The 17,065-nt window shown below is 42.1% G+C and overlaps 1 protein-coding gene across 2 annotated transcripts; it reads right to left on the bottom strand.

Annotated features, from left to right (window-relative positions):
• Positions 1-852: 852 nt before the first annotated feature.
• Positions 853-12,994, bottom strand: LOC100383557 (uncharacterized). 2 transcript variants are annotated; one of them, XM_008649903.4, is made up of 8 exons: positions 12,678-12,801; positions 12,326-12,507; positions 11,967-12,151; positions 2,212-2,343; positions 1,935-2,120; positions 1,677-1,766; positions 1,527-1,610; positions 853-1,413 (listed from the first exon to the last, which is right to left on the bottom strand). In XM_008649903.4, exons 2-8 carry the CDS (start codon positions 12,498-12,500, stop codon positions 1,126-1,128), a joined length of 1,140 nt encoding a protein of 379 aa, XP_008648125.1. In that variant the 5' UTR covers positions 12,501-12,507; positions 12,678-12,801; the 3' UTR covers positions 853-1,125. The 2 variants fall into 2 exon arrangements, with proteins under 2 accessions (XP_008648125.1, NP_001169676.1); NM_001176205.1 differs by lacking the exon at positions 12,678-12,801 and adding an exon at positions 12,846-12,994 and having other exon boundaries at positions 871-1,413.
• Positions 12,995-17,065: the final 4,071 nt, after the last annotated feature.

The following is a 17,065-nucleotide window of genomic DNA, read 5'->3' as shown; positions in this document are numbered from 1 at the left end:
TATACTTCTATGGTTATGTCATCTAAATCCATAAACTTGTTTTTAGAGACTCAGATAACACAACTATACAAGTATAAGGACCGAAATATAGACGTTAAAAGTTTAAAGACCGAGATGATACAATTTTACAGCTTTAGGAACCTAGATGCACATTTTGGGTTTAAGGATCAGGATGATACAATGCTACATGTTTATGGACCGACAATGTATTTTACTCTTTTGAAAGGATCGCCACTAGGATTGTGAATTGGTGAATTCGACTTCTATAAATTTAGAGGTTCTTGTCGGAGGTCTAAAAAACTGCCTTGTATACATGTGACGCCTAATGTTAAGGACTTTCTCCAAAACGCAAACACGCCTTAGAAGTTAGAAATCGGACCATAGGGAGTACTTCTCATCCCTTGTTTTGTAAAGCTGCAGTCGGTGGAAGTGTATAAGTGTATACTTTATGCTGACAAATCGGGGAGCAACCAAACCAGTATGGAAGTACAAACTATGAAATATGTTAATTTGAACCACAAAAATACTTGGTCCTAAGGTATTGTGAAAATAGAAGCAATTTAGAAAAAAATAACCTGCCATGCAAATGTAATCCTAACAAAATTAGGTTTGCCTGCATAAAAATTGCACATAAAGTCAAGGACATATGTCAAGAGGTATGCACAATGTCGTTCATATCCTGCACAGCAACCGTTCTAATCAAGACTAGGCTACAGAATATTTAAGCGTGTATGATTAAGGTTCCAAATGATACCCAAATCTCAAACTTCACTATAGGGGTTGATTTATCGATGAGATCATCAGTTTCAGGCATAGCAGATTCCGCACCAAAGCCATCATTGTTATGCATCATACTCTCAAGACAGCTAGGACTCCCATCTCATTTCATGTTGTAGTGTCCAATCCTTTTCTAGTTAATATTCAATTCTTACAGAGCTTTAAGCATTTCTACTATTATTTCTAATGGATGTGCCTGAGACTGCTAGACAATTACGGATAAATGAATCAGAATAATTCAGGGAAAATATCATAAGATGTTATTACTTAACGTGAAAATTGCCTGAAGACCAAGGGCCCATTTCCTTTCAACTGCAAAATGCTGCCTCAAGCTGGACCCTGGAGATTCTAGGCACGTTTGGTTGGTTTATGTGGCCAGCTTGCCTCGCCTCGCTCAGCAAGACCAGGCTTACCAGCTGCTGAGAGCGGTTTCAGGTCGCTTGGGCTGGCAATGAAAATTCTGGAAAGTGCAAGAACCGAGACTGGAAGCAAACCAACCAAACGGTGTATCTTGATGCTGAGCCAAGCAAAGCAAGGCAGAGGGAGGCATCCAAATGTGCCCTCTGTAAACACATGCTGCTGAAGTTCGGTTGCTGAAGTTGGTGTTTCAGTGATTACTTGAGAGAAAGATGAATCCTAGAGATCATATAAAGCAAGACAGAATTTAGCAAGAAAATTATATCATCACAAGTACTGAAGAACTTGCAATCAACATCTTGATATACAAGAGAAAAGAAAATCACACTCACCATAGATTCTTGAAAATCAGATCCAAGATAACCACTTGTTGTACAAAGCCTATCATCCAATAGTAAATAATAGGCAACTGTTGCCTGCACAGCCAAACTGTGTCATGGCACCATAAAAAGCAACCAAAGGAAACAGAGTAAAGCAGATACCTCATTCTGCAATCTGTTTTGCAGAGATTCAATTAGCAGATTCTTGTCAAAACCCATATTAAGAACATCATTAAGAGTTTCCTCGCTGAGCTACAAAACTCAAAACAATGCCAAATCATTTACTGAAGTAGAAAAAACAGAATAAGGATTTTACAGAAAAGCATCATCCACAAAAGCAGAGAACTCTAAATGGCCGAAGGAAACAAATACACATCATCAAGTTGATACACAAACAATATCAATATATCATCATCATACCTTTTTAACTTGTTGTGCTGTGTCTGGAGGCGGCACAGCCAAATAGCGTGGAAGTTGAATCTTAAACCACACATGTTCACGGATTCCATGTATTGTAATCCTTTTCATTGGATCAACAACCAGCATTCGGGAAATCAAGTCCCTCGCTGAAAGTGACAAATGACTAGGAAGGATATATATTCCACCCTACAAAAAGATATAAGAATTTACTGAGCATATTAAAAATAAAATACGAAGGAATCCTCTTTTCAGGTAAATTGTTGAAATTATTGCTCACCTTTATTTTGTAAAAAAGCTCTAGAATGTTCTCATCATCAAATGGGAGAGTGCCACAAAGAAGAGCATAAAGAATAACGCCACAGCTCCAGACATCAACATCAGGACCAACATATAGCTTACTAGATATGATCTAAAGATATGAGGAAGAATCGTGTCATAGCAAGTTATATATGTGCTAGTTAGTTGCTTATGCATTGCAACGGTTTCTACTTAACCGTGATTATTAGTATTTATAAACTTGTTCTCTTCAGTTTGACACGATTGCATATGTGGTGGGCAGCGGGGTTTGGCAGCGCGAGGTGAGCATACAGGCTGGGCCCGCTGGACAGCGCAGGTGGGCGTGCGGAGCGCTCGGTGCATGAAGAAAGATTCACACTTAAATATAGTAAATATAGTAGATAAATGCAACCATGAAGAGTGCTAATTGTGTAAATCATGCTAGTAGATGTATACCTCAGGTGCTGCATAAATCGAGCTACCACAGGTCGTCTTAAGAAAGTGGCCATCACGCATAACATTACTTGAGCTAAAATTAACAATTTTAACATTGCGTCTTGAATCCAAAAGAACATTGTCTAGCTTTAAACCACAGTGAACAACCATCTTCCTATGGCAATATTCAACACCAGATATGATCTTGAAAGGGAAATGTGCCCTTGGCCATTTCTAAGTATTTTGGTGATTGAATGTCAACACAAGTGCTTAAATGTGCCCATGGTTGAACAAAGTGCAAATCACAAGTAAAGGTATGTTTCTAAGCCTTAGTACATTGGTTTTGTGTACTAATATCTTGTCTAAGTGTTAGAAACAGGAAGAAGAAGAAAAGAAAAGAAGTGGAGAGTGGCTGCGTACAGCCAAAGGCTGTTTCGGGCTGGGGCACCGGACTGTCCGGTGTGCACCGGACAGTGTCCGGTGCGCCAGACCAGCGTGGAGCAAACCAGCCGCTCTCGGGTTTTTCTCCGGCGACTTCGGCTAAAATTCACCGGACTGTCCGGTGTGCACCGGACTGTCCGGTGAGCCAACGGTCGGCCGGGCCAACGGTCGGCCGCGCGATCGGCGCGCGACACGTGGCCGAGCCAACGGTCGAGGAGGGGCACCGGACTGTCCGGTGTGCACCGGACATGTCCGGTGCGCCAACGGTGCGCAGATCTGACTCAGACAGCAACGGTCGGATGCACTGTTTATGGAAACAAATCGGGCACCGGACAGTGTCCGGTGTGCACCGGACTGTCCGGTGCGCCACGAGACAGAAGGCAAAGATGGCCTTCCAGATTTGTTCCCAACGGCTCCTAGCTGCCTTGGGGCTATAAAAGGGACCCCTTGGTGCATGGAGGAGTACACCAAGCATTCCTACAACTCTTCTAAGCACCAAGACATCAATCTCACGCATTCGTTTCATTGTGATAGCATATAGAGCTCTTGTGGAGTTGTGAACTCTTTGTGCTGCATTGCGAGCTCTTGTTGCGACTTGTGTGCGTGTTGTTGCTCTGATTTTCGAGTCTTGTGTGCGTTGCTCATTCCCACCTTACTCCGTATTTCTTTGTGAACTCAATTGTAAGGGCGAGAGACTCCAAGTTGTGGAGATTCCTCGCAAACGGGAAAAGATCAAAGGAAAGAAAAACACCGTGGTATTCAAGTTGATCATTGGATCACTTGAGAGGAGTTGAGTGCAACTCTCGTCCGTTGGGACGCCACAACGTGGAGTAGGCAAGTTTTGTACTTGGCCGAACCACGGGATAACCACCGTGTCAACTCTGTGATTGCTTTCCTGTGGTTATCGTGTTTTGAGTTCTCTCTAGCCACTTGGCAATTACTGTGCTAACGCTTAATCTAAGTTTTGTGGCTATAAGTTTAAGTTTTTACAGGATCACCTATTCACCCCCCTCTAGGTGCTCTCAATTGGTATCGGAGCCGTTCTCTTCACAAAGGGACTTACCGCCCGAAGAGATGGATCCTAAGGGGAAGGGAATTGTGATCAACGACAAGGAGAAGGAGTCCTTCGTGAACGAGCCAAGGGATGACAAGTCCAACGACTCGGGCTCGGGCCACAGGCACAAAGATGGGAAGAAGAAGAAGACAAGGCGCATCAAGGAGATCGTCTACTACGACAGCGACGAGTCCTCTTCTTCTCAAAAGGACAACGACGACCACGACAAACAAAAGACGGTTAACTCAAACTTTTCTTTTGATTATTCGCGCATTCCACATAGCTCAAATGCTCATTTGCTCCCCATTCCACTTGGCAAGCCTCCTCACTTTGATGGAGAGGACTACGGATTTTGGAGTCACAAAATGCGTACTCACCTATTTTCTCTCCATCCAAGCATTTGGGAGATTGTAGAAAGTGGAATGAAATTTGATAGCTCGGATAGCCCTTCATTTATTAATGAACAGATCCATAAAAATGCACAAGCTACTACTGTGTTGCTAGCCTCTCTGTGCAGGGATGAGTATCACAAGGTGAGCGGCTTGGACAATGCCAAGCAGATTTGGGACACCCTCAAAATCTCTCATGAGGGGAATGATGTCACCTTACTCACCAAGATGGAGTTGGTGGAGGGCGAGCTCGGATGATTTGCGATGATAAGGGGCGAGGAGCCGACACAAACATACAATAGGCTCAAGATCCTTATCAACAAAATAAGGAGCTACGGAAGCACGCGATGGACGGATCACGACGTCGTCCGCCTAATGCTAAGGTCATTTACCGTTCTTGATCCTCATTTGGTGAATAATATTCGTGAGAATCCCAGGTACACCAAAATGTCGCCCGAAGAAGTCTTAGGAAAATTCGTCAGCGGGCGAATGATGATCAAGGAGGCAAGGTACGTGGACGACGCCTTGAATGGACCGATCAACGAACCACAACCTTTTGCTCTCAAAGCAACAAGAAGTAAGGAGGCGCTACCTAGCAAGGTGGCACAAATTGAGGCGGTCGGACTTAATGATGAAGAGATGGCTCTCATCATCAAACGCTTCAAGACGGTGCTGAAAGGTCACAAGGGGCAGCCGAGCAAGACCAAGACGAAGGGGAAGCGCTCATGCTTCAAGTGCGGTAAGATTGGTCATTTTATTGCTAACTGCCCCGATAATGACAGTGACCAGGAAAAGGGAAACAAGAGGGAAAAGAAGAAGCACTACAAGAAGGCAAAGGGCGAGGCGCATCTAGGCAAGGAGTGGGACTCGGACTGCTCCTCTTCCAACTCCGACAATGAAGGACTCGCCGCCACCGCCTTCAACAAATCAACCCTCTTCCCAAACGAGCGTCACACATGCCTTATGGCAAGGGAGAAGAAGGTATGTACTCGCAACTCTACCTATGCTTCTTCAAGTGAGGACGAATCTAGTGATGGGGATGAAGTAGATTATTCATGTTTGTTCAAGGGCTTAGATAGATCTAAGATAGACAAAATTAATGAATTAATTGATGCCTTGAATGAAAAGAATATACTTTTAGAAAAGCAAGAGGATTTGTTATATGAAGAACATGATAAGTTTGTAGAGGCTCAAAAATCCCTTGCATTAGAAATTAAGAGAAATGAAATGCTTGCTTGTGAAGTGTCAACATGCCATGATTCTATTTCTAACTTAAAGAGCATAAACGATGATTTAAATGCTAAACTAGTAGAAGCAAATAAATCCAACTCTTGTGTTGAATATGTTGAAATTTGCACTAGGTGTAAGGATATTGATATTAATGCTTGTAGCGAACACTTAGTTTCTATTTCAAAATTGAATGATGAATTAGCTAGTCTTAATGCTCAACTTAAGACTAGCAAGAGTAATTTTGATAAACTAAAATTTGCTCGGGATGCCTACACGGTTGGTAGACACCCCTCAATTAAGGATGGGCTTGGCTTCAAGAGAGAAGTCAAGAACTTGACAAGCCATAAGGCTCCTATCTCCGCCAAGGAGAAAGGAAAGGCTCCTATGGCTAGTAGCACTAAAAAGAACCATGCTTTTTTGTATCATGATAGAAGTGCTTATAGGGGTTATAATGCTTATGATGATTTTGATGCTCATAGTTCTTCCTTTACGCATGGTAGAAATATGTCTAGGAAAAATGCTATGCCTAGAAAGAATGTTATTCATGCTCCTAGGAAAGTAGTGAATGAACCTTCTACAATTTATTGTGCTTTAAATGCTTCCTTTGTTATTTGTAGAAAGGATAAGAAAATTGTTGCTAGGAAGTTAGGGGCAAAATGCAAGGGAGACAAAACTTGCATTTGGGTCCCTAAGGATATTTGCACTAACCTTGTAGGACCCAACATGAGTTGGGTACCTAAGTCCCAAGCCTAAAATTGCCTTGCAGGTTTATGCATCCGGGGGTTCAAGCTGGATTATCGACAGCGGATGCACAAACCATATGACGGGGGAGAAGAAGATGTTCACTTCCTACGTCAAGAATAAGGATTCCCAAGATTCAATTATATTCGGTGATGGGAATCAAGGCAAGGTAAAAGGATTAGGTAAAATTGCAATTTCTAATGAGCATTCTATCTCTAATGTATTTTTAGTAGAGAGTCTTGGTTATAATTTGCTATCTGTTAGTCAATTATGCAACATGGGGTATAACTGTCTATTTACAAATGTAGATGTGTCTGTCTTTAGAAGAAGTGATGGTTCACTAGCTTTTAAGGGTGTATTAGACGGCAAACTTTATTTAGTTGATTTTGCAAAAGAAGAGGCCGGTCTAGATGCATGCTTAATAGCTAAGACTAGCATGGGCTGGCTGTGGCATCGCCGCTTAGCACATGTAGGGATGAAGAACCTTCACAAGCTTCTAAAGGGAGAACATGTGATAGGTTTGACTAACGTACATTTCGAAAAAGATAGACCTTGTGCAGCTTGTCAAGCAGGTAAACAAGTGGGAGGAGCGCATCACAGCAAGAATGTGATGACCACTTCAAGACCCCTGGAGTTGCTGCATATGGATCTCTTCGGACCCGTCGCCTATCTGAGCATAGGAGGGAGTAAGTATGGTTTAGTTATTGTTGATGACTTTTCCCGCTTCACTTGGGTATTCTTTTTGCAGGATAAGTCTGAAACCCAAGGAACCCTCAAGCGCTTCCTCAGGAGAGCTCAAAATGAGTTTGAGCTCAAGGTGAAAAAGATAAGGAGCGACAACGGGTCCGAGTTCAAGAACCTTCAAGTGGAGGAGTTCCTTGAGGAGGAAGGGATCAAGCACGAGTTCTCCGCTCCCTACACACCACAGCAAAATGGTGTGGTAGAGAGGAAGAACAGGACGCTAATCGATATGGCGAGGACAATGCATGGAGAATTCAAGACCCCCGAGTGTTTCTGGTCGGAAGCCGTGAACACGGCTTGCCACGCCATCAACAGGGTCTATCTTCATCGCCTCCTCAAGAAGACTTCGTATGAGCTACTAACCGGTAACAAACCCAATGTATCTTACTTTCGTGTATTTGGGAGCAAGTGCTACATTCTAGTGAAGAAGGGTAGAAATTCTAAGTTTGCTCCCAAAGCTGTAGAAGGGTTTTTGTTAGGTTATGACTCAAATACAAAGGCGTATAGAGTCTTCAACAAATCATCGGGTTTGGTTGAAGTCTCTAGCGACGTTGTATTTGATGAGACTAATGGCTCTCCAAGAGAGCAAGTTGTTGATTGTGATGATGTAGATGAAGAAGATGTTCCGACGGCCGCTATACGAACCATGGCGATTGGAGAAGTGCGGCCACAGGAACAAGATGAACGAGATCAACCTTCTTCCTCAACTATGGTGCATTCCCCAACCGAAGGTGACGTACAGGTACCTCAAGTGGAGGCGATTGATCAAGGGGGAGCACAAGGTGATCAAGTGATGGAGGAAGAAGCGCAACCGGCACCTCCAACCCAAGTTCGAGCGATGATTCAAAGGGATCATCCCGTCGACCAAATTCTGGGTGACATTAGCAAGGGAGTAACTACTCGGTCTCGATTGGTTAATTTTTGTGAGCATTACTCCTTTGTCTCTTCTATTGAGCCTTTCAGGGTAGAGGAGGCCTTGCTAGATCCGGACTGGGTGTTGGCCATGCAAGAGGAACTCAACAACTTCAAGCGCAATGAAGTTTGGACACTGGTGCCTCGTCCGAAGCAAAATGTTGTGGGAACCAAGTGGGTGTTCCGCAACAAACAGGACGAGCACGGGGTGGTGACGAGGAACAAGGCTCGACTTGTGGCAAAAGGTTATGCCCAAGTCGCAGGTTTGGACTTTGAGGAGACTTTCGCTCCTGTGGCTAGGCTAGAGTCTATTCGTATCTTGCTAGCATATGCCGCTCACCATTCTTTCAGGTTGTACCAAATGGATGTGAAGAGCGCTTTCCTCAATGGGCCAATCAAGGAGGAGGTGTACGTGGAGCAACCCCCTGGCTTCGAGGATGAACGGTACCCCGACCACGTGTGTAAGCTCTCTAAGGCGCTCTATGGACTTAAGCAAGCCCCAAGAGCATGGTATGAATGCCTTAGAGACTTTCTAATTGTTAATGCTTTCAAGGTTGGGAAAGCCGATCCAACTCTTTTTACAAAGACATGTGATGGTGATTTGTTTGTGTGCCAAATTTATGTCGATGACATAATATTTGGTTCTACTAACCAAAAGTCTTGTGAAGAGTTTAGCAGGGTGATGACGCAGAAATTCGAGATGTCGATGATGGGCGAGTTGAACTACTTCCTTGGGTTCCAAGTGAAGCAACTCAAGGACGGCACCTTCATCTCTCAAACGAAGTACACGCAAGATCTGCTAAAGCGGTTTGGGATGAAGGACGCCAAGCCCGCAAAGACTCCGATGGGGACCGACGGACACACCGACCTCAACAAAGGAGGTAAGTCCGTTGATCAAAAAGCATATCGGTCAATGATAGGATCTTTGCTTTACTTATGTGCTAGTAGACCGGATATTATGCTTAGCGTATGCATGTGTGCTAGATTTCAATCCGATCCTAAGGAGTGTCACTTAGTGGCGGTGAAGCGAATTCTTAGATATTTGGTTGCTACGCCTTGCTTCGGGCTCTGGTATCCAAAGGGGTCTACCTTTGACTTAGTTGGATACTCAGACTCCGACTATGCCGGATGTAAGGTCGATAGGAAGAGTACATCGGGGACGTGTCAATTCTTAGGAAGGTCCCTGGTGTCATGGAACTCTAAGAAACAAACCTCCGTTGCCCTATCCACCGCTGAGGCCGAGTACGTTGCCGCAGGTCAGTGTTGCGCGCAACTACTTTGGATGAGGCAAACCCTCCGGGACTTTGGCTACAATCTGAGCAAAGTCCCACTCCTATGTGACAATGAGAGTGCTATCCGCATGGTGGAGAATCCTGTTGAGCACAGCCGCACAAAGCACATAGACATCCGGCATCACTTTTTGAGAGATCACCAGCAAAAGGGAGATATCGAAGTGTTTCATGTTAGCACCGAGAACCAGCTAGCTGATATCTTCACTAAGCCTCTAGATGAGAAGACCTTTTGCAGGTTGCGTAGTGAGCTAAATGTCATAGATTCGCGGAACCTGGATTGAATTGTAGCATACATGTACTTATGCTTTTGATCATGTTCCTTTTTGCATTTTGTTGCTTTATTATGGTGCTCAAGTTGTAAAAACACTCCCCTGGACCTCACAAGTCCGTTGCAAAGTGATGCACATGTTTAGGGGGAGATGTGTTACAACTTGACCCTTTGAGACTAACCATGTGCTTGAGTTTGATGTTTTAGTCTCGAAGGAGGATTGAAAGGGAAAAGGTGGACTTGGACCATGAAAGACTTCCACTGCACTCCGATGAGAGGGTAACTTATTCCAAGTTCATCTCATGACATCTTATTGCCATTTGCTCTTAATTGAAGACTTTGGTGAGGCAATGGGGTTAAAAGGCCAAGATTGATCCCGTTTTGGTGCTTGATGCCAAAGGGGGAGAAAATAAAGGCCAAAGTGATAAATGGATCAGCTACCACTTGAGAGATTTTGAAAATAGTAAAATAGAGTTTTTGTTTTGTCAAAAGCTTTTATTGTCTCTATTGTCAAAAATTGGCTTCTTGTGGGGAGAAGTGTGAAATAGGGGGAGTTTTTGAAATCCTTGATCAATCTCTTTTGGAATGACTCTCTTTATGCCTCAACATGTGTGTTTGACATAGAAATAGAGATTTGAGTTTGATTTGCAAAAACAAACCAAGTGGTGGCAAAGGATGATCCATATATGCCAAAATTGAATCAAAACCAATTTGAGTTTTTATTTTAAGTGATTTTGCACTTGTTCTAGTTGCTTTATGTTGTGTTGGCATAAATCATCAAAAAGGGGGAGATTGAAAGGGAAATGTGCCCTTGGGCCATTTCTAAGTATTTTGGTGATTGAATGTCAACACAAGTGCTTAAATGTGCCCATGGTTGAACAAAGTGCAAATCACAAGTAAAGGTATGTTTCTAAGCCTTAGTACATTGGTTTTGTGTACTAATATCTTGTCTAAGTGTTAGAAACAGGAAGAAGAAGAAAAGAAAAGAAGTGGAGAGTGGCTGCGTACAGCCAAAGGCTGTTTCGGGCTGGGGCACCGGACTGTCCGGTGTGCACCGGACAGTGTCCGGTGCGCCAGACCAGCGTGGAGCAAACCAGCCGCTCTCGGGTTTTTCTCCGGCGACTTCGGCTAAAATTCACCGGACTGTCCGGTGTGCACCGGACTGTCCGGTGAGCCAACGGTCGGCCGGGCCAACGGTCGGCCGCGCGATCGGCGCGCGACACGTGGCCGAGCCAACGGTCGAGGAGGGGCACCGGACTGTCCGGTGTGCACCGGACATGTCCGGTGCGCCAACGGTGCGCAGATCTGACTCAGACAGCAACGGTCGGATGCGCTGTTTATGGAAACAAATCGGGCACCGGACAGTGTCCGGTGTGCACCGGACTGTCCGGTGCGCCACGAGACATAAGGCAAAGATGGCCTTCCAGATTTGTTCCCAACGGCTCCTAGCTGCCTTGGGGCTATAAAAGGGACCCCTTGGCGCATGGAGGAGTACACCAAGCATTCCTACAACTCTTCTAAGCACCAAGACATCAATCTCACGCATTCGTTTCATTGTGATAGCATATAGAGCTCTTGTGGAGTTGTGAACTCTTTGTGCTGCATTGCGAGCTCTTGTTGCGACTTGTGTGCGTGTTGTTGCTCTGATTTTCGAGTCTTGTGTGCGTTGCTCATTCCCACCTTACTCCGTATTTCTTTGTGAACTCAATTGTAAGGGCGAGAGACTCCAAGTTGTGGAGATTCCTCGCAAACGGGAAAAGATCAAAGGAAAGAAAAACACCGTGGTATTCAAGTTGATCATTGGATCACTTGAGAGGAGTTGAGTGCAACTCTCGTCCGTTGGGACGCCACAACGTGGAGTAGGCAAGTTTTGTACTTGGCCGAACCACGGGATAACCACCGTGTCAACTCTGTGATTGCTTTCCTGTGGTTATCGTGTTTTGAGTTCTCTCTAGCCACTTGGCAATTACTGTGCTAACGCTTAATCTAAGTTTTGTGGCTATAAGTTTAAGTTTTTACAGGATCACCTATTCACCCCCCTCTAGGTGCTCTCAGATCTGCATAAGAAGTCAATAAGAAAATTATCTAACTAAGCTCAATGAACCAAATAAACACAAATAATCAAGTTTGTTGGTTGCAGATATGAGAGAAGCATGAGGGTTAACAGATTTCAAATATGCATCAGGTCGCAAAACAGCTCAACCATGTACAATTCGAACCAGGGATTACAATGCATTATTCAATAGAAGCCACCTGCTGAAATAAACGACATGCTTCTTGTTCATGTAGTCTTCCCTTCTCAACGATGTAATCAAACAACTCTCCTTTTTTAACATACTCCATAACCACATAAATATCAGCAGGTGTATGTACCACCTCATAAAGGCGTATGATATAAGGATGCATCAATAATCTCAGTAACTTGATTTCTCTCTTCACTGCAGGTACATAATAAGAGAGAATTAAGTTCAGTACTTCATCGAAGAAGGCATGTGTGCATACGTGCGTGCGTCGTGGTGTGTGTGTGTGTGTCTACTGGCTATACTGTATACATCCCACGCAAGCTTAAGAACCACAAACAAATGTTCTGTACAGAAGGAATAAACGCTGACCTTTCTTTTCCATTTTCAAGCTTCTGATCTTCAGGCGATTGATGATCTTGATTGCCACCTTATGGCCAGTCAATATATGTTCCGCGATCTTCACTTTACCGAACGATCCAGTTCCCAGGGTTCTGCCAATTCGGTAACTGCTCAAAGGGTTGGCATCTCTTCCGGCTCCCTCCATCGTGTACCTGAATCACAACCAACGCATGTCATACTAGTGAGCATGAAAATCTAAACGAGAGTGATAATATTCGAACGTTGGATTTAGACGATCGAAACAAGTAATGTTCCGATTCAGGCTAAGCAAACACACACAGCACGCCTCAATTTACTCCGAGGAGAGGCAGGAAAGGCGAACCAGAATCCGATTGCCAATTCCTCAAGCTATCTTTGAGAAACTATTCGCACCCGATTGGCCTGGGCATGTAGAAAACGAAGCTGAAGGACCCAAAACACAAAAACCCAACTCCTGCACACGCACAACGCACACCCGAAACGCTAGCGCGCCATCCCACGACGAGTTTACCTCGCAGTAGGGGAGTAGAGGCGAGCTGGGTCCCGCTCGCCGGAGCAGGCGGCGACGGAGGCGGAGGCGCGACTGGCGCGGCGCCGAATGCGAGGCCGGCTCGGGTCCGGACGGGCGGCAGGCCGGGAGGGGATCGTTGGGCGTTTCGGTGGGCTCCTGGGATTGGCCGTGCGGCCGTGCCCGCGGCAATAACTTGGCAGCTGGATCTCTCGGTCCACCTGTTTCAAACGTAGAGGTCGGATCGGATCAAAATCGAGTACTCATGAGTTTCGGCATGACCTTGTGGCTAGTACTCCCTCCGTTTCTTTTTATTTGTCGCTGGATAGTGTAAAATTGCACTATCCAGCGACAAATAAAAAGAAACGGAGGGAGTATCAGATTAGAATTGGTCTATGTCTCCCTGTTGAATGTGTCAAGATGGGAGTTTTTTGTTTACTTTGAGTTTTTTTTTGGCTTCGAGATAGTTTTTTAGATTGGATTGGATTTTGGATAAAAAATCATGGTCCTAATATCTAACATCTCTTGATAAAAAGATTAGACCCGATGTTTCAAAAGGTAAGTCGATTAAGGTAAAGATCTCGATGTTAATGATCTAAGGTTTTAAATAAACGGTTCCTCACCATCACTACAACACTACTCCATTGATTATTATCCATGCCACATGAATGACCTTGATAAGAAGTCTTATTCTTACAAGCGTAACCAAGAATATAAGCATAAATAAGGAAATTGGATTAAAGTGAATTTATTACAAAGGTGAGATTCAATAAACCGATGATCAGTGATATTATTCTTTATTAGATTGAATCTAAGCTAAACTCGAGCTCTAATATCGAGGTGACTACTGAATATATAAGAGTTAGAGGTGTGCAAGACTCCCAGATGCGTCCTTAATGGACTCCAACATGATACACGGTCTAACAAGCCAAAATTTGGTAACACAGTACTAGGATAGAATCTGGACATTTGTTTTAATAATTCCCATTGATTCCAAAAGAGTTTTGAAGTCAGATTAGTTAGGTTAAAACACTAATCTCCTTATCTTTCCATCCATATAAAAACATCAAAAACACAGTCTGTATGTGTCCAAGGCATCAATTTTGGTGTGAACTAGTCCTAAGTCCGAAACAAAGTTAAAGTCGATTTGGACTTGGAGTCTCCTTGATCCTTCGGCTTTTTAAGTTTATTTTGGTCCACTACAATCAATAAAACATGTTCTCCACCAACCGCAAGGATAGAAAAATAGTTGACTAGAAAACAACGTACTTAGAGATTCAATTGATGTCCTCACGCTTAGGGATGGTAACACATATATGCCCATCGGATAGTATCATTACATACTATTACCCATAAAAAAATCTACACGTCGGGTATTCAGAATTCAGGTTCCCGTTGTCATCTCTACTCGTGCTCTAGTAATTGAACCTTGCAATATATCGAAGTGATGTCCTCATCAAACAGTCACACCACAAACACAATTTACATGGTCTCATAAAACTAAACGTCCCTCCGAGTACAATAATGGTGTGCGGAAGCACCAAGCGGTAAGAGGTAAGAGATATACAATTCTCATTAAACACTATGTCACAACCTAGAGTAAGCCTATAAGGATGGTTTCACTAACACAAACACTTCACAAAGCATGTACACTCATCATCATGTCTATCACTAAGAAATATGCAAGTGCATAGCACTATAATTTAGCACCAACTTCTTTGATATGTTTCTTAGCTCCCAAACCCCTCAAATGATTGTTTGAGGTGATATTTATAGGCCCCAAGTCCAAAACTAAATATTGCCAAAAGCTACAACATTCTCCATATGCATCGGATATATCTGGTGATAGCATCGACATCACATTGGACTTCTGTCAATTTAACTGTTGAAATGATGCTTTTCTATGAGCACCAAACATGTCAGGTGGCTCAATGAGGGTCATTTTTATGTTGTGTGTGCACCAGATAGGAGCATCTAATATGTCTGAACGTCATGTGTTGTTTTTTCAGCGTGACCCATTTTTGTATTTTAGACAATTTTAGCTCCAAACTTTGATTTCTAATAATCTTGGACTTCTTAAAAAGAAAAAAGTTTAAATTGCTCCCCTCGCTAATGGACAATGTCCATATGACCACTTAAACTATTTTTAGTTTATTTTACCCCTCCACCTATTTGAGTTCGTTCAATTTGTCCCTTAACAAAATCTATTTTTTATTTCTTTGTGTACGAACTGAGTTTTAGTTCAAATTGTTGGTTAGTAGATAATGACATAACTTAGCGAATAAAAATATATTATGATTTTTCATAATTATTTCGATAGGTTATGGATGAAAATATAATAACTTTAATAGTAAAAACTAAATGGGAAATACTGATAAAAATTATTAACGCATTTTGATAGCATAAGTTATTATGTCCACAACCATCTCACAAAATATGAACTTGCAATTCGACTCGTACGTGATGAAATAAAAAAATATTGGAAGATCTCTTTTTCGTTTCTCCATGTATAAATTGAATTTTAAGTCCATATTTTCTAAGATGATTAACAACATCATAACTTATGTTAGAAAATACGTTAAGAGTTTTTATCATCGTTTTATATTTAATTTTGTGCCATTAAATTTATTATAATATTTGATACCTAACCTATCAAAATAATTGTGAAAATCATAATGTATTTTCCTTAGCTAAGTTAGCCATTAGCTACTAACCGACAAAACTTGGATAGAAAACTCAGTTTATACATAAAGAAATAAAAAAGATAATTGTTGTTGAGGTGTAGATTGAACTATCAAATAGGTGGGAGTAAATTGAATTTAAAATACTTTATAGAGGTATATGGATATCGATACCGTCTATAAGTGAAGGGGATAATTTGGAGTTTTTTCTTTTTAAAAACTGGATAGTTTAGTTATAAATTCATGTCAATTTGAGTAGATCCAAGATCATGAGACAATTCTAATTCATCCATCTCTTTGTCTCTACTCTAATGGCTTCAATGTTATTTGTCTTTGTATTTGGATTTCTTATTTCTTTGGTACCTTAGACTGTTAGCATGTCTTGCAGGTCTTCAATATGGTTTCTAATGTCTTGGTTGAGATGTTAATCATGCATACCATCACTTTTTAAGTCAAAGTTCATCTTGTATCCACTTAAGATATACTTTGTATATTAGCAAACAACATTAGTCTAAATAATCATGTTGCTTGTCAAACACCAAAATCCAAACTTAAAGCTCCATAAAATCTATTTTTCTTGTTGCACCCTTTATCATCATTAAATACAAGTTGTTATGATTTATATGAGGGAGTCATGAATCCAGATAGCTTGTATTTATGTGCTTTGAGAACCTTTTGTGAAATAAAACCTCTTTGAAAGATTATGATTTAAAAACCTAGAGTCAGTCGTGCTCGAACCTGTTTGAAAATATTTTGGTTTTAAATAATTAATTAACCTCTTTCTTTTCAAATTGCCAATTGGAGTGTAAATATCAATATATGTGGAGAGCACACTGCAACGGGGTCCTATTTCCTGTGAGATAAACCACAACACTTAGTGCTTCTACTTCTAAAATGCTCCATAGTCAATAAGCTTAAAAAACAACAGTTGGCATATGCCTTGCACCGGCAGTCAAAGTTGCTCACTGGCGCTTACATACAGTAAGTAGTAACATAAAAAGCATAACTCGCAACTTAGGCTAGGGTTGGTTTGAGGGAATAAAGATTAGTTCATCCATTTAGTCTCATTTAAGGCATGTTTGGTTCCTTTAGTGCAGCGAATAAAGTTTAGTTAGATGACTAAAGTTTAGTCTCTATCCTGTTTTGTTGTATAGACTAAAAGTATTCGTAGCACATTAGGTAAATCATAGGAAGACCAAAATACCCCTTAGTATTCTCCCGCAATCAGTGTAACTGAAATAAACGAGGGGCAAAATATGAAATTAATATTGTTTAGTCTCTTTTAGTCATCACTTGAGGGACTAGAGACTAGAGCAGTTTAGTCTCTATTTTAGTCACATCGTTTGCTAATTTAGAGACTAAATAAGACTAAAATGAAGGGACTAATCTTTAGTCCCTCAAACTAAACGGGGCTTAGTCTCTAAATTGCTAAACGGTGGGACCAAAATAGGGACTAAATAGGGACTAAAGTGTTTTAGTCTCTAGTCCCTCAAATAATGACTAAAAGAGACTAAACCATATTAAGGCCTCATTTGGTTTGAG

Source organism: Zea mays, chromosome 6, assembly GCF_902167145.1.
Source record: "Zea mays cultivar B73 chromosome 6, Zm-B73-REFERENCE-NAM-5.0, whole genome shotgun sequence".
Classification (NCBI taxonomy): Eukaryota; Viridiplantae; Streptophyta; class Magnoliopsida; order Poales; family Poaceae; genus Zea; species Zea mays.
This window is presented reverse-complemented; position numbering and strand designations above follow the sequence as displayed.

What these genes read in the sequence shown, in the direction of transcription:
- LOC100383557 (NM_001176205.1), bottom strand. Translation starts at nt 12,500, where the DNA reads ATGGAGGGAGCCGGAAGAGATGCCAACCCTTTGAGCAGTTACCGAATT. An exon ending in CATGTCGTTTATTTCAGCAG is followed by an intron (nt 2,344 to 11,966) that starts GTGGCTTCTATT and finishes TCATATCTTTAG; the next exon opens with ATCATATCTAGTAAGCTATA. An exon ending in AGCTTTTTTACAAAATAAAG is followed by an intron (nt 2,121 to 2,211) that starts GTGAGCAATAAT and finishes ATCTTTTTGTAG; the next exon opens with GGTGGAATATATATCCTTCC.